Here is a 25,333-nt window from a genome sequence, read left to right on the forward strand (position 1 = left end):
TGTAATTTTAAATTTGAGATCTGACAGTTAATGATAAACTCACTGAGGTCATTGTAATCCTCTCAATCTCAGCTTTCTTTTCTATCACTGCTGTTTCAGCTTGCAACACGGACTTTTAAATTAACTTTTTAAAAAGACAGAAAATCCCACTTCTCTAACTCACCAAAGAAAAATGAGCTAAAGAAAGTGAAAAAGAAACAAGAAAAAAAGACTGAAGCAATACACTACCCATAATTAAAGACACATTCAGATTAGAAGTAAATAAAACTAATCAAGAAAGTTAGGAACAGGGACTCTTGAAACACAGGAAAGAAAAGTAGGGTCAGAACAAAAACTATAAACAGAACAATAGTCAAAATAACTGGTCACTGAACAGTTATGAGCACAAATACCAATTGAAAATATACAATAATACAGAAATGACATTTAAAACATGCAGGAGACAGAGAAAGAAAAATACCCATGAAACTTTTGTGTCTGGGAAGCTTTCACACATGTCACCGGGATCTCCAGTGATCAGCAACCCAGAGAATTTTATTTACTACACTTCAAATCACCAAGCTGAAGACTGCACAATTTCTCAGCAGTAGAAAGAAAGATTTTTAACTATGTTTCTCAAAAATTTAAGATTTTTTTTTCCTTGTAATAAGGACTATATTTAAAAACTCCAATTCTATGGTTTTTTTGAAGTATGAGTGCTGAGAAATAGACTCTCCTATATCTGCACGCAAGAAGCAAGTATGACTTTCATGTCATATTTGTTTATTTTTTTGTTAACACTGCCTCATCAGAGTATATCTCATGGGCTAGGATGCTCTGTGAGGGAAAAAAATCCTTAAATATTATTCTGATAGAATTTTGCTAATCTGCAAAAGATAAGTAATAATGATTTCAAGGTAATTTATCATGGACTGGAATACTTCTCTTACAAGGACAGGCTGAGGGAACTGGGCTCATTCAGTCTTGAGAAGAGACAACTGGGAGGGCATCACACCACTGTCTATCAGCACCTGAAGGGAGGGTGACAGAGGATGGATCCAGGCTCTTCTTGATGGTGCCAAGGAATAAGACAAGAGGCAATGGGCAGGAACTGGAAGTTCCACCTGGACATGAGGAGGAACTTCTGACTTTCAGGTCATCACACACTGGAACAGATTGCTCAGAGAGTTTGTAGAATCTTGCTCATTGGAGATACTCAAGAACTATCTAGACAAAACTCTGTGCCATGTGCTCTGAGATGAACCTGCTTGAGCAGGGAGGTTGGGCTAGGTGATTCACTGTGGTCCCCTCCAACCTCATCCCTTCTGTGACTTTGTGATACTTCAGGACCAAAATCTAATTCTCACCACATGCCTGTACTTAGGGCTTTTACTTCCCTAAGCATTTTATCTGCACCTAACGGAAGTGAAACTGATGTACCTTTTTCTCTGTGCATTTGACTCTAGATATGATCATACCACATGCTTTTGTGATAATGTGAACTTTTTCATCTCCATTTTATGCAAATTTGTATTGCATAGCACAATTCATAGGAAAAATATGTATGAGATCTTTGTGGTAGCCTTCCTTTACTGATTTTTTCCTAGATAACTTAAAACTGGACATCACATCAACAACTTTTAATTCTTACCTTGCAATCAAATATTATCCTAATGCATGTATTGTTTTTCCTTTAAAAGACAATATTCTTTCATGGAACACTGCTAAACATTTTTATAAATTCAATTATATGGTATCAACTGTTTGTAATTTCATCCATATGCTTGTTGAGCTTTAAGACATCTCCAAAAGATCCACATTCTTCTTCAAAAGTTATATTGATTTTTATTCAGCTTGTTGAACAATATGCCTCCTAGTTAAACTTCTCTTTTTTTTTTTTTTTTTTTTAATTATTATTATTATTTATTTATTTTTAATAATCTCTACCAATTTTCTAACTGGAAATTGGCCAGCTGCTCATCAAGGAATATTTCTGACAGGTTCATCACCTCCCACTGCTTCAACAGAAAGGATAACTTAACCTCAAGGTCAACATTTGTACTTCAAACGCTTCATATCTATCTCTTTCAGAACTACACAGAAAAGACTGCCTTATCCTAGCAACTTGCTATGGTTCTGTTTATTGATTTTCCTTATTTTGACTTTGTTCCTTCAAGCCAAAGGAATGGTTCAAATGCACTACCTCTCCTGTTTACCTCAGTAAGGTAATATAACAAATATAACAATATATAAGGAGTTTCTTTTTTTCCCTTCCCCTCAATAACATTGTCCTTGAATACATTTTTGGCCTTGACTTGCTGTTGACTCTTTAATAAGTTTCTACTTTTTAATCTTTGTAAAACTGTATTACTGCTTAAATTAGATTTTAAAGTTTTTTTCTCAAAACCCTGTTGGCCACATTTTCTACTACTTTCTTTTGAACAGGATTTAATTTTCCTGAAATATATATCCTAATACCTATTAGATTTCTGGACTGTGTTGTTTCATCACATCGTTAATGATATATGTAGATTTTGGTTATGATTGGTATTACTTTAAGATGGTGCTTTTCCATGATTCCAAGTCAACAGTAAATACTTAACTTTTTGCTGTTGTCTTCAAATCTATTTCAATGACCTTTCTTAGTGTGATACTATTCCCCATACAAAGTAAAGTAAAAAAAAAAAAAAATTAGTCCTCCTTTCCTCACAGGGTGTCTAATTTGAATACATTATAGACATTTCAGATACATTTTGAGCATATTATTGTCACATTTACTCTCATTGAGGAAATCTGTTTTGCTTTAGGTCAGCTGTTTCACTATTCATTCCATACTTTTATCTTATACTGAAATAGAATATGTTAATTGAATCACCAGCACTTGAACCAAAAACAATTAAAATATCTCTGAATTAATGTTCTTGACCTTCTATTACTTACATTTGCACTCAACTGTAAATATAAATAATATGTCGAAAAATATATTTTATTAAAAATTCAGCCACAAACCAAAGCAGTGTATTTCCTAGCATGTCACCTAAGTAAAGGTTTGAACTACCATTTAAGTTACTAACTGATTAACAAAATAATTGAAACATATAAAATGTGCAGTACAACAAGGCAGAAATTGTAACCTTTTAAATTTATGGCAACAAAACATTTTCTGCAATAGATAGAACACACAATTGTATATTGCATGGTATTGTGATGCTTTATATTAACTTCTTAACACACAACTACTCTTTACCATATAAAAGAGAAATACATGAGGAAAAGGTTCCAGCAAAAACCTCAAAATTAGGAGTAAAGTATTGTTGTGGAAAATCCCTTCAAAAGAGTGTAACATCAGAAAAACAAAACAACAAAAAAAAAAAAGCCGTAACACAAGAGCTTCTGAGTTAAATGTCAAGAAACATGGGATCTAAAAGGGAGAGCTATCCTCTTTAACCTGGACAGTGTCCTTGTCTATCACTCCTATAGCATGTTGGCAAAATGCTATATGTAGCCCAGTCAAGAAGGAAAACATAATAGAATTCAATTTTAAAGCAATGCAGTCTCTTAATTGCAGGTTTCTACTATTGCCCAGAAGCATTCATCCCCCAGTCTCCACTGTGACAGACACAGTGGAGATGAGAAACTGGTGCAAACAATGAAATATGGGTCTTATGGACGCAACCACCAGCACATTACACATAATAAATCTTCCAGTTCATTACTGAGGTTTTAATAGACAAGAGTGAGGATGTTCCAACTGCTGCCTGAGGTTAAGTTAGAAAGATGTATATTTGTCAGCTATAGCCAGTGCAGATGGATCAGTAATTAATTTATTTATTTACCATGATTATTAACTGATACTACATAATCCTGTCCCAATTCAGTGTCTTGCAGACTTTGGAAAATAAATATTTGCTTCTCTGTGTGACTAAATGGTAGAGATGTATTTTTCCTTCTAAGAACAGAACAACCTGAAGTTACCTTGTCTGTTTGAAAAAATCTTCAAAGAAAAATATGCACCTATGGTGCTAGCATTAAATACAGGAACAAGCATATATTTATGTAAACTTCTGCTAAAAACTGCTTTTATCCCCACCTCAAAATACATGATGAAAGAATTTATGGTTTCTTAAGGTAATGTTTTATCAATCTTCTAATAAAAAATTTACATATTCAAAGCAAACAAAGAAGTGTCAGTTTTAAATATTCTGCAGCAGAAAAAAGATCACATAATTTATTCTGTATTTTTGTTGGTACTTTCTGTATAATTCTATTGCCAAACAAATCACAAACTTTGTCAGTAAATTTATATATTTTATAATTTACACATTACTTTCAAAAATATTAAAGTCGCTTTTACATTTCCCCCGCTAATTCATGATGTTTCAAACTAACAGTTGCATATAAGCAAACATATTTAAAATTATGTCTTGAATAGATATGCTTGATTTCATGTCATTTATTTTATAGCAAAATAAGTAAAAAATTAAAGCTTTAAAACCTCCAATTCTATATAGCTTAGAGTATTTCTCCTTCTTTTAACATTTCCTTCATTAAACACTGCTCCCAAAATTTGGCTGCAGATTTACTTCAACAGAAGAGGAATGTCTGGTTTTATGATGCACTCTACTTAACTAATCCCTTAAATTCATTGGGAATTAGGATTCTCTGGCAACTGATTTTAATAAGATCATTGTAATTAAACACTTTCTTCATTTCTAATACTTTACTTACCATTATATGATATTATTACTTCTTAAATGAAAGCCTGAAATAATTACACACAACATTTATTATTCAATGGACTTTGTAAAGCAATATTGTGGATTCCAAATGTACATGCAAAAGGTCAGAGAGGGAGTAATGCTTGCTGTGGATATAAGTACATGTCTGTATTTATGTTTGTTTCCCAATTTTTCTTGAATTATTAATATTTATAGTTAGTTCCAGCAAAATTTTCAAACTTTTTCTGATATGAAGAGAACATCTTTAATAAAAGCAGAACTTTTAACTCAATCACATTAAAATAAAACAAACTGTGGGGTTTTCAGCAAAATACCACCTGTTTGTAGAGTCATAAAGAAAGATATTAGTTTTGTTTCCTATTTATAAAACTATTTGTGTATTTTACAGTAAAAAATCAGTCACTTGTCCTCATAAGGACAAAAAAAGAGACTGTCTCTGAGAAGTATATACTGGTAACTAAATTTCTAGTCAGTTACTGAAAAATCCACTGTGTGGAAGCTAGATTTTCTCATTTGGCTTTTTAACTTAGTAGTTTTTGGTGTACAATGGTCTCCTTTGCATGGATGAAGAATAATGAGTGTGCTCATACAGAAAAGGGTCTGTAGAGTGAGATTTATAGGTTAAAGTAGACTCAGACTTAGCTGCCTACTCTTTTAATTTACTCAGGAATCTAACTGCTAATTTAACACATACATCCCTTCAAAATAGTGTTTGTTGTATGCTTTTATTGCAAACAGCAATTCTTCCGCACAGTATATTCAGATATTTCACTAGATCTAGTATTTCTTGTGCTGCTGCTCTAAGTCATATCCTGCTGAGCATGCAAGCAGATTAAATCTTGTTAGTGCAGTCCAGATGCAAATGGAGAAATAGACCTTCTTAACAAGTTCTTTGAATCCCCCTTGACGACCTTTTAAGAAGCCTGTCTCTCTCCACTGACTATATGAAAGGAAAGCTTGGAATGGCAAAGCAATGGACATAAATATGTGAAAAATGGGATATGGAAGCTTGGGAACAAAAATTAAGTAGTAAGAAGATAGTTCAATAAGAATAAAATAAAATACTCTATAATTTTTTCAAAATACCTTCAATTGATTTTTTTTTTTTTTTTTTTGCTATTAAAAATTAACTTTTCAGAGTACTCAGCATTTAAACAGCATTTTTTGTATTCAAAACAAAATCCTAATTGATTTCAATTCTACTTCTAAGTACCCAGGTCATTGTCTATGTGAGTCTACAAAACAAATATGCTGTTCTGGGCAAAAAGAAAGTGAAAAATGCTTTGTAAGTACTCAACGTACGACAATTTTAAGTAAAGCATCCTGCTTAAGTGGTTACTTTGGAACTATAAAACACAGAGAAACAGAGGATCTCATTAACAGTAACATTCAGCTTCATTAACAGCAGAAATACTCTGGCTTTTGCAGTTACCCAACTCATTCCTCATTCAAATTTTGAAATAGATTTAAATAACAGCTCTTCATACGGTCAGTATGTAAAAAGTGCATAAAAATATGAGCTATAAAGCCTCTGATTAAGTAAGCAATGTTGAATGGTTTATGAAAAAGTTTTCAGCATTTCCTATGTTATAAAACAATAGGCAGTAAGATTATGCTATTCTGTGCATATCTGTCTTCTATCCTAAAAGTTTTCAGATATAAACCTGATCTGAGCTCCCTCAAATTGCCATAGTAAGTTAATACAGATCAAAAGAAATAATACTCTGAATTGGTTTTGCTACCAAACAAAAAAGTGAATAAGTCATAGGCATAAGCATATTCTCATAGGCAGGTATGAAAATATTGAATATTTCTAGATATATCTTACAGATGGCATTATTTTGAAGCCTGGATTCAAGTATTTCCAAGGATTCAACAACATACTGTAATGAAATGTGGTAAAATGTTTCATTGACCAATAAATTATTTCTTCTTGTAGGAACAAGATTTTTACATTCAGTTATGAATATGATTTCCCATTACTGGGTTTTTTTGCTAGTCTGTAAACGGTTGTTGTTTGCTACTAAAAATTTAAATCACCTATAGTTGCTGAAGCTGAGAGAAATCATTAATCATTGTCTCTGTCATACCAAAAATGCATCCACATATGTTCATTACATCCCCTTCTTAACATCCACAGTAAAATACCAAATACCTTGGCATATTAACCTAGATGATCTTAGCATCTGTTCAATTTTTTTTTCTTGTAACTAATTAACTAACTAAATAAACCCCCATATACACTGAGGTGGTAATTTATATCATATTTCATTGTAACTCTATCAGTTTCAATGCAGCTGCAAAAAATACAAACTGCAGAATGGAGCAATCTGATTTCTACTATGCAAATTTTATTGCGTAGGTGAGTCTGGTTCTCAGTAGCTAAATTCAGCTCTCAAACTGTTTCTGCCAGCTCTGTAACTGAAAGCTAATTAACTGATATAATCTTTCATATATCTATATAAAAGTTATGTTTTTCTTGAGGTAAATTACACAAAAGTAGAAAGCATTAGAAACTTGGTCAAAATATAATGTAATATACCACAGCAACATAACTACAAAGCTCCATTGATTCTTAACTGGAGGAAAAAGCAAAATAAGAAAACAAGTGGAAACGTCTATTCTGTGCCATCATATCCTAAACAAGTATGGTGTTTGTCATCTTTGAAATAAGGCCTTGTTCATCCAGGAACGAGAATGGTCCAGTTGGAATCAGTGACAGATATCCACTACTTCTTTTACAATAAAAAATATTTCTCCCCATTTATTACAATGGCAGTATTTTGAAACAAAACACTCTCCCTTTACTCAATGTTACAACAGACAGCACTGGAAGATTGCTAAGTAGATTATAAGTGACACTAATAGACACAATTATTGCATCAATAAAGTATTTTTTAATTTTTTCATTACCTATGAAAAAGACCTTCCCAAAAAAGAGAATCTTTCCCCTATTGTACACAACAACCTTCCTCACCAACTCTTCTCTGAAAATCAACATTAACCCTCATTTTAAAATGAGGAAAAATATTTGACTTCTAATGCAGAGAATCTAGAAGTTTGAACATACTTCCAAAAATTTGCAGAGGAGAGTGTCCCAATTTGATATCACTGAGTTTTGGAATGCAGTACTATGATGGTTTTGGTAGATAAGGAAAATACTGAACTTCTTCAAATGCTTATAATATTGGATATTCTTTAGATTTGAGAATTTTTATTTTGTTGATTTTGTGCTCAATCTTACAGATTATGTGACTTTTCACAAAGTTAAAATTGCAATTGGATATCAATTTCTGTTATGAAATCAGTAAAATAAAACTTTAATATTTTCTTAACGTTTAAATATGAAAATGCTGGTGCTTGAGACCAGAAGAGTCAGAAGAGTCTTGAAATGAGCAGACTGTAAAAAAGTCTGTAAAAGTTTGAATAATTGGATCTTTCCTGCATTTCAAGACTTAAATTTTCCACAGACCACACACCCAAGAGTTTTCATCTTGTAATGTGGTATATACAAAATATTTCACCTGCATGTTTTCAAAACCAGTAGTAACAAAAAGAAATAAACATATATTATGACATTCAAAGTACACTTACTGTTGTATTTAAATACACATATATGGTATTGTCCTGGGTTGTAGTGTAGGATGTACACAAAGTATTTATTCTATCACCATCTTCATGAGCTGTTGAAACCAGGTGGGGCAGTGTTTTCCCAGGCCCCCTTCCTTTGGGCTCTTCTGCTAATGGCCCATCAATGCCTTGCCCATGACTCACAGGTAACTCCCTCTAGGAGTTATCTCTGTTTAATGGGCCATCAAGGACCCACTTCACAACTCATCATCTCATTGTGAGATGCTCCGCCCAGGGGGAGGGACCAAGCATTCTCACCTGGATATAATCTGGGGTTTGGGACAGTCCAAGCAGCCCTTACCCACTGGATTCCCAGAGGACCAGAGCTACCAGACCTTTCTACAGGATCACTGCTTCAGGAAGAGCACCTCATCTGGACTGCTTCCACCATCCTGCTCAGGTTGTATTCTGACTCTGTCAGTGGTCCTTTGTGTTATTGCATTTATTTTATTTTTTTTTTTTACCTTTTTTACCTTTCTTCTTATTAAATTGTATTTCTGAGTTGGAGCCTCTCACTCGTTTTGCTTTCAAACCACGACAGGTATACATCTCTATACTCTGCTGTAAGTTAATTCAAGAACACATGTTGACATGGAGAATGACATTTCTACTAAGCTCTATTCACAATAATAACCCTATTTATCCAAGGTTAATAAAACCTGGAATCAATTGTTTCCTGAGTTGTCACATATGTATTTTATTACATATATCATTGAAAAGATTTTTTTTCTGAAAGAGAATATTATTAAAATCACTTCCAGTTTTTTCACTTGTTTCTTCCTTATTACAAAGCAAGAGGAGTGACAACGAAAACGAAAATAAATGAAAAAACTCTTCTCACCATGACAGCTGGGCAGGGCTCTGTTCCATCCAGGTCTTCCATCATCTCCCATGATACATGTTAGTGTAGAGTATCCTTGAAGAACATATCCGGCATCACAGTAATAGGTAACAGTGGAACCCAGTTTATAATCCATTCCAAGTCTTGTTCCATTCATTATGTTTCCAGGATCAAAACAAGACTCACGAAGTTTTGCTGTAGAGGACACAAGGGTGAATATAATTCTAAATATAATCCAAAAATAATAAATAATAATTATAAATAAAAATAAATAAAGATAAATATAATCTAAATATTTCTTGGAGTTCTCTTGAGGTCTTCTTTGAGCACCCTGTAGAACCTGGAGTTCTTTAAATCAAAGGTTTTCTCTCCTTCATTTAAACACTGTACAAATTACAATATAATGCCAGGAACTATGTCTTCTGTCCTTAAGATAATTCCTATAGTGCTCCTTTTTTTTCCCAGAATTTATTCTGATCAATCAATGATAAATTTATGTAGTTAGATTAAGTTAGATGTATGGACATTCTTCCAGTAGATAAGGCACATCTGAGTTTTAAAATCTGTGGTGTGAAAACTGGTAAATGGAGTATATGAAAAAGACGAACAATTTGCAACAAGCTTCAAATAAGAATTTTGCAAACAAGAATGTCATCAAAATTTGTAAACCTCAAATGAGTTTCTATATATATGATATGATGGTATTTTTAATATACATATTTATCCCTCAGTGAAGGAAAAAAAATAAAAATATTCCCTAAATGTATCTAATATTTTATCATTTATAGCTATTTGTTTCAAATTATCAAAATAAATTCAAACATATGCATATGCTTTTATATTTGCTTCCCTTTTACTTATATAATGTGAATACCAATGTCCAGTGGCACATTAAACAAAAATAAATACTCAACACTTCTAATTAACTGCATTATTATTCAGAAGTTGAAATAAGTAAAACATTAGGGGGAAAAATGTAATTTCCTTTAAGGAAAAAAGAGTAAATGCATTATGTAGAAGCTGTAATAAAGCAGATTATTTTGTGCAGTGAAGGTTGGAGTCTGCTATAATATATTTTATCAAGCAGAAGATGAAAATTTCAGACTTTCTTTAACATTTAAGGGGTTTTTTGGAGAAAATCGATAGAGAACACTTCTTCATTTTCTACAAGACCGGTACCAGCTTTAAAATACATTAAAAGAATGTTTCTTTACCAGGAATATTTGCACTGTGGAACTTTCTGCTACAGGTAGGTATGGTTGCCAAAAGATTATACGAACTTTGAACCTCCTGGAAGGCTTTTTAAGAGTTTTGTATAAAAAGACACTTTATCTGATCCTGTCAGTACCTAAACTGAAGTTTCTGAAAAATTACAGATAAGCAGGAACAATTATTATTTATTTGACTTTTATATATCTTGGCCAAACATAAACTATTGGTCACTACTAGAGCCAAGCTATTGAACTAAGTACATCCCTTAGGGCCACTTTTATGTTGTAGTATTTCTGAGAGGAGATAAATTATTACAAATTACATTGTGTTTACACTTGAAGAAGGCAACACAGAATAATTCTTTTGAATTTTCAATTTCACATCTTCTTAAAGAATGTCAAGATCTCCTAATGTGTTTAAAATTTTATTACTTCTTGTATATATAATCTACAGAGCATGGTTCTGATATGAAAAACAACAAAATAATAATAAGAATTACAATAAATCTTTAATCATTAATAACAGGTACTAGGTACTCACATTGAGTACTCACTCAACATATAGATAGTTGTAATGTGTTGTCTAAAATTCATTAACACTCATTCAAAAATTTGGACAGACAATGAAAAGTTGAAAGATGCAATTTACTAGAAAGTCTATCAGATATTACACAGATTTTATTAATTATTGCGTAAGCCAACCACACTTTCATTTGAGAAGTCTGGCAGGACTCAGGGCAAACTCCAAATTCTTTCAAGGCTAAAGAATTGAACTCAGGGGGAAAAAAGGAAAAAAGGATAATTTAATTTAGTATTATAACTAATATTTTAGAAAATCAATACAATATAATTTTTCCCCTTATTGAAACAATATTGATATAACCGTATTGATACAGAATTGCTATTGTGAGATCATCATTCTTAAATTTATGACAAAAAAAATTAAAATGTTTCAAAGGTATTCTAGAAGGTACACAGATAAAGCAGATAGTACCAGACGAAATAAATAAAGAGAAAAAATAATCTATTATGGCTGGTGCATAAATCAAAAATTGAGGAAAGAATGATCTGTCACAGCACAAATTATCTCTAGGGAAAAAAATACAGCCCTGTAATTTTCTTTTCCCCAAAATTATAGTTGTGACAGGCTCCTGAAATTGCTGACTAAACAGTAAAAATGTCACTATAGAAATACAATTTCTTAATACCAATTCTGAAAAATAAAGCCTGAAATACTAAGCTCTTTAAAACTACTTTTGCAAATCTGAACTGCTCAGTGAACTTGTAGAAAAAGCTAGTTGAATATGCTGCAATGTATGAAGAACAAATCAAATGAGGCGAAAGGATTCTTCAGATCTGGCTGAGAACCAGTGAAAATAAGATGTAAGAAGACTGTTTCATCAGATTTATAAGTGGTCTCAGGAGATGGGAGGGAAAGTTCTTCATCGCTGACACCATGCTGCTCCAAGTGAGGACCACGAGACATTGATTACTTATGTAGCCCTTCCCCTTTTTTTCCCAAAGAATATTAGTATCATTAAGCTAAAAACACTTAAGGGCAGTGACAGATTTAGCAGAACATCAGAGAAAATACTTTATTATTACAAAGATTTTTTTTTTCAGTAGGAGAATTTAAAAAATTATTTTTTGTAAGAAGTAGGCAGGAAATACTTTTTTTTATTAGGCAGTTCAGATTTGGGCTACAGTAATGTTACACTCTTGGCTGTGCATACCAGGTGTCGACTCCTTCTGTACATAATAAAATTTTGCAACAAGCTCCAAAGAAACCAGCATTTTGTTCTCTGATAACGTTGTCACACCAGTGGATCAAGTAAGGCTCTAAAACACAGGCTGAGGACAGTGGAGTCAAAGAGTATAAAGCCATAATAAACTTCTTGGAGATAATATTACGGATATACAAAACTATAGCAAGCATTCTTTAATTATTCCCCAGTGTACTTAATAGAACTAATAAATTTTCCTCTATTATAACACAGAAATGAAGTGAGGGAGAGAGAATGGGAATAAAATTCAATCAGAGACATGGTTACAGATCAGACCTGGGACATGGGTCAGTCTGAGATTTGGATCTGAAAAATACGCCCCACCAATCAAATATAATTTGAGTACATTGCCACTTAAAATAGGATTAGTGTACATACAGGGCACAACTGCATCAGTTACAATTTGTATAAAAAATTTAAGTTCATCAAGTCAGAAAAATTTAGGTTGAAGGAGATGTAGAACAACTCCCATTCAAATCAGGGCAAATTTGATTAGGTCACTTAGGCTTTTGTACACTCCAGTTATGATTTTGGAGGATTCTGATGACATAATCTAAGGGCAAGCAGTTCCAAAGTTTAACTAGCTTCAGACTGATTAATTTTTTCTTAATATGTAATTGAAATTTCTCTTATGTGAATTTGTCAGTCATTAGCTCTCAGTTTATCACTATGAGCATCTGAGAAGACTTTGGCTCTGTCTTTTCAACATGCCCTTGCAACACTCCCTCCTTAGGTAGGGTAACATCTGCCTGCCCACAGGAATTAATTCCTTATTTTGCTCTGCATGTTTGTACACCTCTTGCTTTCTATAATTAACTGCCTTTATGCCAACCCATGAGCTTTCTCAGCTTTACTCTTCTTAATCTTTTCCCCCATCCTGCTGGAAACTGGAGCAGTCATTTTCCTGGAAACCACCCTTTTGTGATTTTTTTTCCTTCCAATTCACATTCCCTTGACTCTAGGATTGAGGTTGATATTCTCTCATTTTCTCATGTTCTCTCCATGTCCAGTTTATCCACATGGATTGTCCCTCCATGTCTTCCTAGGTCTTTACTGCCAATGAGGTGACATTTTATGAGCTCTGTAAAAACTTGCAGCATGTGGACCATTTGCACTAGACTTCTGTATCTTTGGATAACTGCTCGGTGTTGAGTTTATCATAAATCACCTGTAGCATGGCTAATTCCTTCAGGTACTGGATACCTCTCCCCATGGTGGTCCATTTACCTGAATGGATTATAATATCTTCTTAGAAGGAACACCTTTTCCTCATGCCCAGACAGAGTCACCTTCAGAGGCTGAGGGCTCGTGATCGATTTTCAATCAGTTTTTCAATGTCCCCTTCCCTATAAAGGGATTCTAGGTGCTGCACTTTTCCCTCTAATTCCAGATTACTGACCCTGTTAACCCAGCATTGGTGCAGCCAAGGTGACTGTTTGCTCCTGTATGAGTTCTTCCTCTTCTTCCTCCTCTTGTGGTGGCCCTTTGGAGTAGCCCTCTTCATCCACTTCCTTCTCCTTTCCCTTCTAACTAGGGGTTTCTTTCCTTACCAAACAAGCTGATGTTTGCATCCAGTATTTCTGTTTGTGTGTAGGAGTGACTGACACCAACACGGGTTGATCCTCTGGTTCAGTTGTGAGGCCTATCACAGCAGCTGGAGAAGCCATAGTTCCTGTTGTTTGGTTGTCAGATCCTCTTCCACTTAAGGACAGTGAATTATATTGAAAAGAGCTTGGTAGGCCTGGGTCAGGTGCCAGCACATTGCAATGATTTGTGTCTCTCTGGAATTGCTAGTGTGACCAGATACTTTCCTCAAATATTTTTGTAGTTTTTCAGCATTCTACACAGGGCTGAACTACCAAAACATTGGAGATGCCCACTCTCCTTGGTACTTGCCCACACTTTCCCATGCATCCTGTAACTTGTAACAATCCAGCTTCAGGGCAGATCTCTGGGCAGTATTCCTAAATAATTGTTTAACCTCAAAACCTGAAACATATGCAGGAGACATAGCAATATGAATACACTGGTTTGAACATCTCAAGGATATTCAAAAATCTCAAGAGCTATTGAAATCAGCCTGGAGAAGAATGAAAAGGTGAAGGGGAAAGTAAAGGTGAAGAAGTGGGGCAAGTGTTCCTCCTTATCTGCCCCATAGATTGGCTCTCTGAGGAGAAAAGATAAAGGTTTTGATTGTTAATTGTTTTCAAGAGGTGGCTCCCTAAAAGTACAGATATGACAACAATACTGTGCAAAAATACCAGATTAGTCTCACTCACAAACAGGAATTATTTTATCATATCTTGAGACAGTGTTACACAGTCCATCAATATTATATCCTTAATCCAGTCCCCAGAGGTAACAAAAGAAGAACATATAAAGAAAGTTGCTACATAACTCAATTCTCAGAACAAGCACAACAACTCTGACTCCAAATAAATCAATATTGTGACCATGACTATAAAATTACAAACAGAAAAGCAACTTATGCAAATGAAAAGCAATTACTCATGACCAACAGACTGATGCCCAGCCAACATCTAAGTAGGCTCCTCCAGGCCAGAATATCACATTGGAAAGTTGGGGTCAGCTGTTGTGGCTGTGTTCCCTCCCAGCTTCTTCTGCTTCCCCAGATTCCTCACCAGCAAAGCAGCCTGAGAAGCTACGTCCTTGACTTAGCGTTAAGTACTGGCCAGCAGCAACCAAAACAGCATGTTTTCCATATTATTCTCATCCTAAATCCAAAATACAGCACTATACCAGCTGCTAGGAAGAAAAATAACTTTAACTCAGCTAAAACCAGAACGCTTTGTTTAGGACTCCTTTCAATCTGATTCCATAACCTCGTAAGATCCTTTGAGTTACACTGACATATCCCTCCACACTGATGTTGTCCACAAATTTGGTCTGTCACATCAAACAGGTTGTTAACAAAGAGAATACTGTCTGCATTACTAATCACAATTAATACTAGCCAAGAGTCTCAGCTCAGCAGTCAAGCTGATTTTCCACTCACGTTATTTATAGAATAATAGAACAGAACCATAGAACCAACAAATAATTTAGGCTGGAAAAAATTGCTAAGATCATTAAGCTTATCTGTAAGCCTAGCACTGCCAAATCCACCACCAAACCATGTCCCTCAGTGCCACATCTACATGTCTTTTAAATACTTTCAGGGGTGGGGATTCTACCACTTCCCTGGCAGCCTGTTTAATAATTGACAACCCCTCTCATGACCCCTCCCTTCCCTAAATTCAATCTAAACTTTCCTTGGTATAATTTAAGACCATCTCCTCTTGTTCTATTGCTTGTGACTTGTGAGAAGAGGCAAACCCTCCCAACATTACAATCTCTCTGTCCATGCTCCAGCACCTCAACATCTTTCTTGTAGTCAGGAGCCCAAAACTGGATTCAAGGAATGGTCATAGAGTTCTTATGATACACCTAAGTTAAGCAGTGCAGAGAAATATTTATCAGATATTCCCAGTATAAGTGGGATAATTCACTAAACAAACTGACCATCTGCTTAAGGAATTTTGAGCTGTCCAAATTTCATAATCCTTGAAATTTTCATGTGAACTGAAATAGTTCCTTCTGTTTTTGTCTCTTTAAAAAAATAATAAAAAAAAAAAAAAAAGAGAAAAGTTGAATTTCATATTTCAGTTATTCTGAGAAAAGCAGGAGATACAATTCTCTCAGGTGAACAGGGAAAATTAGGATTAAGTTGATGCCATTTTCCAACTGCTCACACTTATATATACACACATAGACCCATACACATACACATACACATACTGCTCACACATATATATACACACATACACACATACTTGCATCCTGCCATTACTTAGATTTTCAATCCCTTTAAGAATATGCTGATAGTTACAGAATTTTTCTGGCATTGTGACTCCTTGAAGTAGAGAAATATTTTCATATTCATTTAATAGCAAATATTTCTGTTTCTCAAGCTATGCAAAGGCAGTTATGAAGGTTCCTATTGATTATATACTTTGCAAGTCTGGATTTTTTATTTTTTTTTTTACTGTGCTATGACCTCAGACAGATCTGAGACAGGTGGACAGCTCTACTGTGATCTGTCATATAAAGGTCTAGTCTATATATTTCTTTTATTTTCAATATTGGACTCCTAGATTCTAGCATGTAATTTCATCTTACAGCACCTTAAATGCATCTAAATCAACATGATTTCTAAAATAAAAAATAATGCTGAATTCTGGAAAAAACATATATATATATATATATATATATATGTATATGCTGTTAAGTTATGCCACTGCACCATTATTTTTGAAACCTGTAAACTGCTGTCTCCTATTTTTTCACAGAATCATAGACTCATAGAATTATTTAGGTTGGAAAGGTCCTCAAAGATCACCTAGCTCCAAATGCTCCTGGCATTAGCAAGGAACCTCCCACTAGACCAGGTTGCTCAGAGCTGCGTCCATCCTGATTTTGAACACCTCCAGGGATGGGGACTCCACAACCTCTCTGGGCACCTTGTTCTTATGCTCACCACTCTCACAACAAAGAATTTCTTCTTAATATCTAATCTAAATCTGCCCTCCTTCACCTAAAGGCCATTCCCCCTTGTCCTATCACTGCATGCCCTCATGAGAAGTGCCTGCCCAGCCTTCTTGTAAGCCTACTTCAAACACTGAAAGGAATCATACATTCAGCATTACAGGTGAACAAAATCATACTAGAAACTGTATTTTAAGTTAGCAATCTTGTAACATTATACTGGAATAACAGATTATTCACATTATCATAATCTCAGGCTAAACAAAAACATTACCAGGCAGAAAATTATGAGAAATTAAACCAAAATTTTCACTCAGCAATTGAACTTTGTAAATATGTAAGAAAAATAATTTTATTTACCTTTGTACTCCAGGTGGAATCCAGTAAAACTAACAGATCCATCACTCCGAAAAGCCAGATGCATGGTATTTGAACTGCTCTCTATCCTCTCTGGAAGTTTGCTATCTTGAAAGCTCCCAATCAGTGGGCTATTACTGTCTGGCCCATCATAGATATAAAGAAAATCATAATTTGGTTCTATACTGAAGCTAGAGAACAAAAAAGAGAAATGTCAGATGGAATATGCTTTGCCTAACATGTTCACTCTTATCAGCTTAAATTTGAAATTTACTATCACTGTTTTAATAAAAGGAAAAAAAAATCCCTCCCCTGTCAGAAAAAAATGGTTTGTAGAAGTGTTTTACCAGAAAACACAGAAATATTGTATCTTTTGGTTCACACCTTAGAAACAATAATTTCCTGCTAGCCAGAAAAAAAAAAAGGAAGATTTTTAAATAGAGAAAAAAAAAATAATAACATATTTCTAAAGGTTTAGAAACATAAACAACCTAGACCTATTGGAAGCCTTGGCAGAAATGCTTTATAATATAATGCACTCAGCTTCCAGCCAGGTTAAATACTTTCAGACAGCCAGAGGATGATCTTCACATATCTCTGAGAGCAGGAAGCATTGATCATAAACATGATCAGTTTAAATAAAAAGATGCAGTATTGAAACCTCACATTTTCTTGTGAACTAAATTATAGTTTGTTAACTAACTTAGTTAAATTCAAGCTTAATTTTAGTTAAGGGCGGGGAGTTAACTAATTTCACTTTAAGATTGTCCCCGTACAAAAAGAGTCTTCTAAAAAGGGAATTAGTAAAAGAATGAAAATCAAAACTATTATGTCTTTATTTGATAATAGCCCCTGACTAAAATATTTTGAAATAATCCATAAGTTACAAAAGGAGCTCTATCAGGTTTTCAATGCCTGAGGACCTGATAGAGCCCCTTTTTTAACTTTTGGATTATTTAAAAAATATTTTCTTATAAAAGAAATGCAAAAGTAAAATGTCAATAGCTTTGATTATTAAAGTTCTGTAGTTCATCTTGAGTTTAAAAGGATTAGCTAGAGTAAGTTCCACTCAAGACTATTTAACACTTAGTGAAGTATTCAGTGTTTCTCACTCTAGATCAGTTTGTGCGTCATAAATGAGGCAATTCTTAGTAAAGATGCAACTACTTTGACCAAGACTAAAATTCTGAGTTTCTATCCAAGATTCATATTAACTGACCATATTTTGAGATTTTTTTAACTTAGCAGTATTTGGGATCTATAAATCGTTCATAGTATCTGGAGTCGCACTGCAATTTTTAATTTTTTTTTTGAGATGGATGATCTCATATCTAAATGTGGAATATAAAAAAGCAGAATATTCTTAAATATATTGAGCTCATGATACTAAATCAAAGCAACAAAAGAAGTGTTAGGACACAATAGTTTCCTTACCAAGTTAAAACATTCAGAAATCACCAACAAAACAATTATACTGTTAATTATGTAAATATAATTACGTGATTGATTTCCTCAGGATGAATTCAAGATAGCACATACTATGCCTGTTCTTAAGCACCAAGAACAGGCAACTATATGAGTGACCTCTCTAAAGTAGTCATCACATTAGCACTGGTCAGAACAATATAGACACTATCATAGAAAACCCAGAATAAGAACTTAAATTTGATGGGACATCACAAGTACCATTTTTACCTTTTCTGTGACATATCTCCTAGTTGGCATAATTTTCACAAATAACAGATATATTAATTTACATGATGTGTTACATACAGTGCAGGCAGAAAAAGTTCCTTTGTGAATTCTATTAAGCTCAATTTAGTCTTGTGCTATGATAAAAGAAAATTCTAGAACAATTCCATTTAAAAGGCAGAACATCAGGAAGTATCTTGAGTATCCTGAAATTATATGGGTTAATAAATTTAAAGACTACTTTTGAAATTTTGCCTAAATACAAAGTGGCACATACAAATAGGTGAGTTTCTACAGTGATGATAGTTTTCATCATTAAAGACCATCCTGGTTTGCAGACATTTCAGTGAGTCACTCCATGCTGCCTTCTCAGGAACTGAATCTTAGTTAAATTGAGCACCATCTACCTCAGCATCATCCAGTGTAAACAGAATGCTTTTAAGGAAACAGAAATGAGTTTCCAAGATCCACCTGTATGTGTATTGATGACTCTGACATATTTACTGTAACTATTAACAAAGATAATGATTACTAATCCCTTTGATAGTCATATTAAGTATATATATATATATATATATATATATATATATATATAACCTGACAGAGATCCAAACAATAATAAATTATAATGATAAGGCAAATAATAAAGTTATAAACATGACTTTATAAGTAACAGCTTACCTGATAAATGCTAATGATATAACATAATCACTATTAACATTGATAGTCCAGTCACAATCTCTGCTGTGGGGATAAGGATGAGGGAAGTTTGGTGAAAGTATAAAACCTGATGAGCCAGTCAGGTTTCCTCCACAGGGAGCTGTGAATAAAAATAGATTGAACTTGAGGAAAGAAGGTAAGAGACAAAGAAGCAAGTAGCAGCAATCTGTTCCCTGACATTTAGTGTCCTCCAAAAGTTAAACAAGTGAGGTATTTACAAAGCTTTAATAGAAACAAACATAAAATATATTCACATTTTGCCTTAGACAAATACTAATATTACTATGTGAAACACTTGGTTTTGAAATCTGTGTCCTTTTGCTTTTGCATAACATTATTTCAAGGCTTTTCTGAATATACTGTGAACTTGAAAAATGTTCTGGCTACACACATAAAAAGACTTGACTGGGTAAGTGTTCCTCTTTCTACTTCTTGTAAAAGGCATTCTAAGAGAACCTCCTTAGGCTATGAAACATGATACTTACATTGATAATGCAATTATCTGCCTTTTCACCAGGTAACGTGATTAGTAGTTCAGATCAAGATGGATATAATATATAATTAAACTGAAAAATATTCAAGTAATTGCAGTTTTCAAACTCAGAGATAAATACAATAGTTTTGAGCACAATCAGAATAAAATAACCACATTTTTCTATGCGATTTTGAGGTTCTCAAATCTTGTGGAGTTTCAGTCCAGAAAAATAAATAGTAAAAAAAGAAGAAATGTATAATGAAATTTTGTTCTTCAGCATTCTTTATCTGAAACTTCATGCGGCAAGAAGAAAACAATCAGGTTTTCTAAAAAAAACAGGTTTTCTTTTTTGAAAGAACTTCTTATAATGTTATTCAAAAGATTCCAGATAAGATTTATAAAGACTTATAATTTTGGAAGTTTTAATTCTGCTAAGTGACCATCTGGACCTAGGAAAGTTATTGCTTACTCAGGTCTTCTGTAACAGATATTCTGTGAGCTCTAAAGTAATTTAAATCTCTTATAGAATCATGTCGGTAATGGAGTCCAACCATAAACCTAACACTGCCAAGTCCATCACCAAATCATGTCCCTAAGTGTCACAGCTACATGCGTTTTAAATTAAATACCTCCAGGGACAGGGGCTAAGCCACTTCCCTGGTCAGCCTGTTTTGATGCTTGCTAATCCTACCGGAGGTGAAGAAATCTGTCCTTATATCCAATCTAAACCTCCCATGGTGCAACTTGAGGCCACTTCCTCTCATCCTGTCATTTGTTACTTGGGTGAAGAAGTGAACACTGCCCTTAATACCAACCTCTTTTCAGGTAGTTGTACAGAGCAAGAATGTCTTCCCTGAGCCTCCTTTCCTTTAGGCTACACAATGTCAGCTTCCTCAGGTGATCTTCAGAATGCTGTTATCTCAACCCTTCACCAGCTTTGTTGCCCTTCTCTGGACTAATTCCATTACCTCAATGTGTTTCCTACAGCGTGGGGCCCAGAGCTTAACAGAGTATTTGAAGTGTGGCCTCACCAGTGGAGTGCACTGGGAAGATCACTGCCCTGGTCATGTTGACATAGCTTGGTGATACAAGCCAGGATGCCATTGGATTTCTTGGTCTCTGGGCACACACTGGCTCATGTTTGGCCACCTGTCAACCAATGCCCCAAGGTCCTTTCCCACTGGGCTGCTTTCCAGTCATTTGTTCCTCAAGCCTGGAGTGCTATAGGGTATAGTGCAGGACTCATCACTTTACCTTACTGAACCTTGTACCAGTGGCCTTGGCCAATGGATCCAGCCTCTCCAGACCCCTCTGCAGAGCCTTTCTTCCTCCAACAGATCAACACTCCAGCACAACTTAGTGTCATCTGAAAACTTAGAGTGCACTCAAACACCTCATCCAGATCGTCAATAAAGACGCTAAACAGGACTGGCCCCAGAACTGAGCCCTGGGGAACACCTCTAGTGACTGGCCACTAACTGGGTGTAACTCTGTTCACCATGACTTTCTGGGCCCAGCATCCAGTCACTACCCAGTGAGGAGTTCACCTGTCCAGCCTATGAACAGTCAGTTTCTCCATGAGAATGATGTGGGAAATAGTGTCAAACACTTTATTAAACTCCTGATCATTAACATCCACTGAGCAGGTGTCCTTGTCATACAAGGAGATCAGGTTGTTCATATAAAACCTGCCTTTCATAAACCAATGTTGTCTGGGCCTGATCTTCTGGTTGTTCTGTTTGTGCTGTGTGACTGCACTCAAGAGGATTTCTACAGATAAAGATGATATGTACAGCTATAATTCAACCTGCAGGGAAATACACAGAGTATTTCCTAATACCATGAGAAATCATGTATCCAGCTCTGAGACATCCAACACAAGAAAGACACCAATCCTTTCAAGAGAGTCCAGAGGAAGGATGATCAGAGAGTTGGAACACTTCTCCTATGAAAACCTTTGGAGAGAGTTGGGATTGCTCTGCCTGGAGAAGAGAAGGCTCCAGGAGAATGGAGCCTGTATGGGGCTTTTCAGTGTCTAAAGAGGGCCTACAGAGAGCTGGAGGAGGACTTTTCACAAGGTCATTCAAGAACAAGGGGGAAGTGCTTTAAACTTAAAGGTGTGTTTAAATCAGGCTTTAGGAATAAATTCTTTACGGGGGGTGTGGTGAGACTTGGAACATTGTCCATGCAATTTTTTGATGCTGGTCCCTGGAACTGTTCAAGGTTAGGCTGGATAGGACTTTGAGTAATTTGGTCTAATGGAAGGTATCTCTGACATGGCAGGAAGGTGGGAATTAGACAGTCCAACCCAAACCACTCTGAGAATCTATGAGTCTAGGAATTGAATCCCAGGTCATTTATGAATTCAAGTAAAGCAAGTAGAATACTTAGGTAGATTAACAAATCCACAGTCACAGTACATATGAGTGTAGTTTTGCTACATTTTACCTATCTATTTATATTAAAAGGGAGTAATGAATAGCAAAATTAACTAAAAACAAACAAGCCACCAAGAATTAGAATCTTCATTTACATTTTGGTATTAAAATTGGCAATGAATCATAAAATCATCATTTTGTGTAAAAACAGAAGGGTAAACAAGGCCTGGCTTTAGGAACACAATAATGTCACATACTAGTAGTACTAGCAAATACATAAAATATATATTCCAGACCTAGCACAATTTGTTTTGTGTTTTTTGACAACCACCAAATATAATTTTTTATCACAATAACATTTTCCCAGATGTTTTCAGTTGATAGATAAATTTCCATTAGCTACAAGGGAACGGACAGGAGATATTTCATTTAGTGTGAAATATTTACTTAGTTTTACAATACAGATAATTGCAATTTTTCGATCTTCAAAAAATTAAAATTCATATTGTTTCTAATTAAAAGCATCTGCCATTGAATGTTCCTTTGCTACAATTTCGAAATTAGTAAAATTAAATTACTACAAAACAGTACACATCTATGAATTGTAGAAAAGTTCACTTTAACTTTCTGTAACCTTGTTGAAGTAAAAGTTCATGTAAAACAGGAACTGTGAGGCTGTATGGAATGTAAAGGCTGCTCATCAGCTGGAACTAATGTCCTTCAGTATAACTCTGTACATTCTTTTTTTTCAGGTACTTTAATGGTTTAGGTTGCACTCTCTGCAACATAAATGTGAAAATCCTGGGAATGAAAATGTGAAAAATACCAAAGTGGATATTTAGGTTATTCACTCTAACCAGGCTTCACTGAAATGACCACTAAACTGTATGAGTCTGATATTTCTAAAATACTCTGCCACCGGCAAATGATACAAAGAAGTTAAAATGCTATGTCCTTGTTCCAGACTAAATTCTGCCAGTGTCTGCATTCATGATTCTTTCCTGAGGCCTTGATTTAATTTAGTTCCCTGTTAGTTCATTGATAGAATATTTTCATGTTAGTATCTTCTTTCTTATATACTTATTCTTTCTTTATACACATCAGCAGTTACCTTTACTGTTAACAGTGTTTCCTTTTAATCCTTCCCAAGGCCTATTGATATCCAAAAGGAAATAAATGGAAAGTACACTAAGCTAGACAGGCAGCCACAATATATTTTATTTCAAGGTATGCCATTAACAGCAGTAAAAAATAATAAAAACCATAATCTTCAACTTTACAAGATATCTCCCAGATAGAATTTTCTTTGGATAGAATGGTTTCAAAATAATTTTCAGTTCATAAGATAGCTGAGATATTAACATGATCTAATGAAAAATGTTATTAAATTATGTTTCCTTTTCCAGTTTATTGTCTTCTCTAAACTTATTCATAGACTTCCTTTCTCTGTGTGTATAATTAAATTCTTATGTGTTTCAGAATCCATAATTTTCTGAATTGAATGTGTAGAAAGTTATTATTTCCATAACCTTACTTTTAACTGAGGACAGACCAGCTCTGAAAACAAAGTTTAAAGAACACCTTTTACAGTATTAGCCATAAGAGATAAGACTGAACAAATATAATAGCCCATGTAGAAAGAAAGGCAAATGTCAAAACACTATGAAAAATATATATATTTTTTTATGTGTCATGCGGTAAAAACTAGATGTAGGTTATGTGAGCCTTTCATTATAAAGCTCTGTGCAGACACAGTGGTAAGCAAGCAGTGAGCCTTGCTGTCTCTGTGCTGAACTCAGCATTCATTTTTTCTATGTAAGGAAATACAGGTTGGGGTGGTTTTTATTTAAAATCTATTAATTTATCTAGGAAGCAACAAAAATCATATTCCACAATTTTCTGGCTTTTATTTATTTTATTTGTTCATTGAATTACTTCTTAAGAAAAGAAACAGAATATATGGTTTCATTATTTATTTCATTTATTTCTTTCCTTTTTTTAAAAGAAGTATTATATAAAGAATCATAGAATGATTTGAGTTTGAATTGAAAATAAAACCTTTTTTATAAATATAAATATGAAAAACAAGACTTTGCCTGAAACAAAATAGTAGAAACAAGCAAAACCAAGCCATAAGGAAAAAGTAAAAAAGAAAAATAAAAAAATTGACTTGTGAATTTCTGAAGAAAGTCTGAAACCTCTGGGAGACAGTCTATGCTTCTCCTAAATGCAGAGTTAACCTGAATCCTAAAATTTCTTTTTGTATGCCAGAATTTTTAATGTCATCCCTGAGAAAACTAAGCAAATATAATCACTTAAGATTCTGGTGTCTAAGCAAGATTGGATCCAGAAAATCTTTGGAACAGAAAACATGTAGCTATTTTGTGCAGCACAGGCATAAGCCAAAGGACTATCTTTTGGCAGAAACATTCTCAAATTTATAGTTTCTCAGAATACCTTTTATACAGTAGAATTTCTAATTACTATCTTTTATTTAAATACATGAATCATTATTTAATTCTTTGTTATTTTCCCGTTGCTATTACCTTTGAAATTAAGATGTTCTTAAAATTTTGCAAGGCAAGACTAAGGAAATTAAAAAAAACCCAAGGCACTCCCACAGGTAAGAACAATTAAAAAGTACATTTAACTAGTTTTAAGCATTAATAATTAGGAGGTTCAAAAAGACACTTTGGCATGTAAAAAGCTGATAAAATCTAGAACATGGTACAATTATACAGCTTAGGAATTATTCCTGCCTCTTATCCTTTCATCAAAATTATGTTTGTTTTTGTCTAAAACTTTGATAAACAATGATGATGTTGAAATTACATGTAGGGTAAGTATTGCACAGTTTGGATTTACAGGGATGGAAGCAACATTAATGAATATATTACAAGTTATGAGAAAAAAAATCAATGAACTTCAGGGTGTACTGAACTACAACACACAACTTTGAAACCACTTAGCTCCAAGGCAAGG

At 34.2% G+C, this 25,333-nt stretch overlaps 1 protein-coding gene across 3 annotated transcripts in view; it reads right to left on the bottom strand.

Annotated features, from left to right (window-relative positions):
* CSMD3 (CUB and Sushi multiple domains 3) overlaps nucleotides 1-25,333 on the bottom strand; it is a gene marked incomplete at its 5' end in the record, with an annotated part of 578,503 nt that overhangs the window by 147,754 nt on the left and 405,416 nt on the right. For all 3 annotated transcript variants that reach the window (XM_083859670.1, XM_083859669.1, XM_083859668.1), the window contains 3 exons: nucleotides 9,190-9,384; nucleotides 17,090-17,277; nucleotides 19,460-19,598. In XM_083859670.1, coding sequence (XP_083715796.1) covers nucleotides 9,190-9,384; nucleotides 17,090-17,277; nucleotides 19,460-19,598 — 522 coding nt within the window. The remainder of the gene's footprint in view (nucleotides 1-9,189; nucleotides 9,385-17,089; nucleotides 17,278-19,459; nucleotides 19,599-25,333) is intronic.

The sequence above is a fragment of the Zosterops lateralis genome, assembly GCF_965231275.1.
Source record: "Zosterops lateralis genome assembly, chromosome: 1".
In the NCBI taxonomy this organism is placed as follows: domain Eukaryota; kingdom Metazoa; phylum Chordata; class Aves; order Passeriformes; family Zosteropidae; genus Zosterops; species Zosterops lateralis.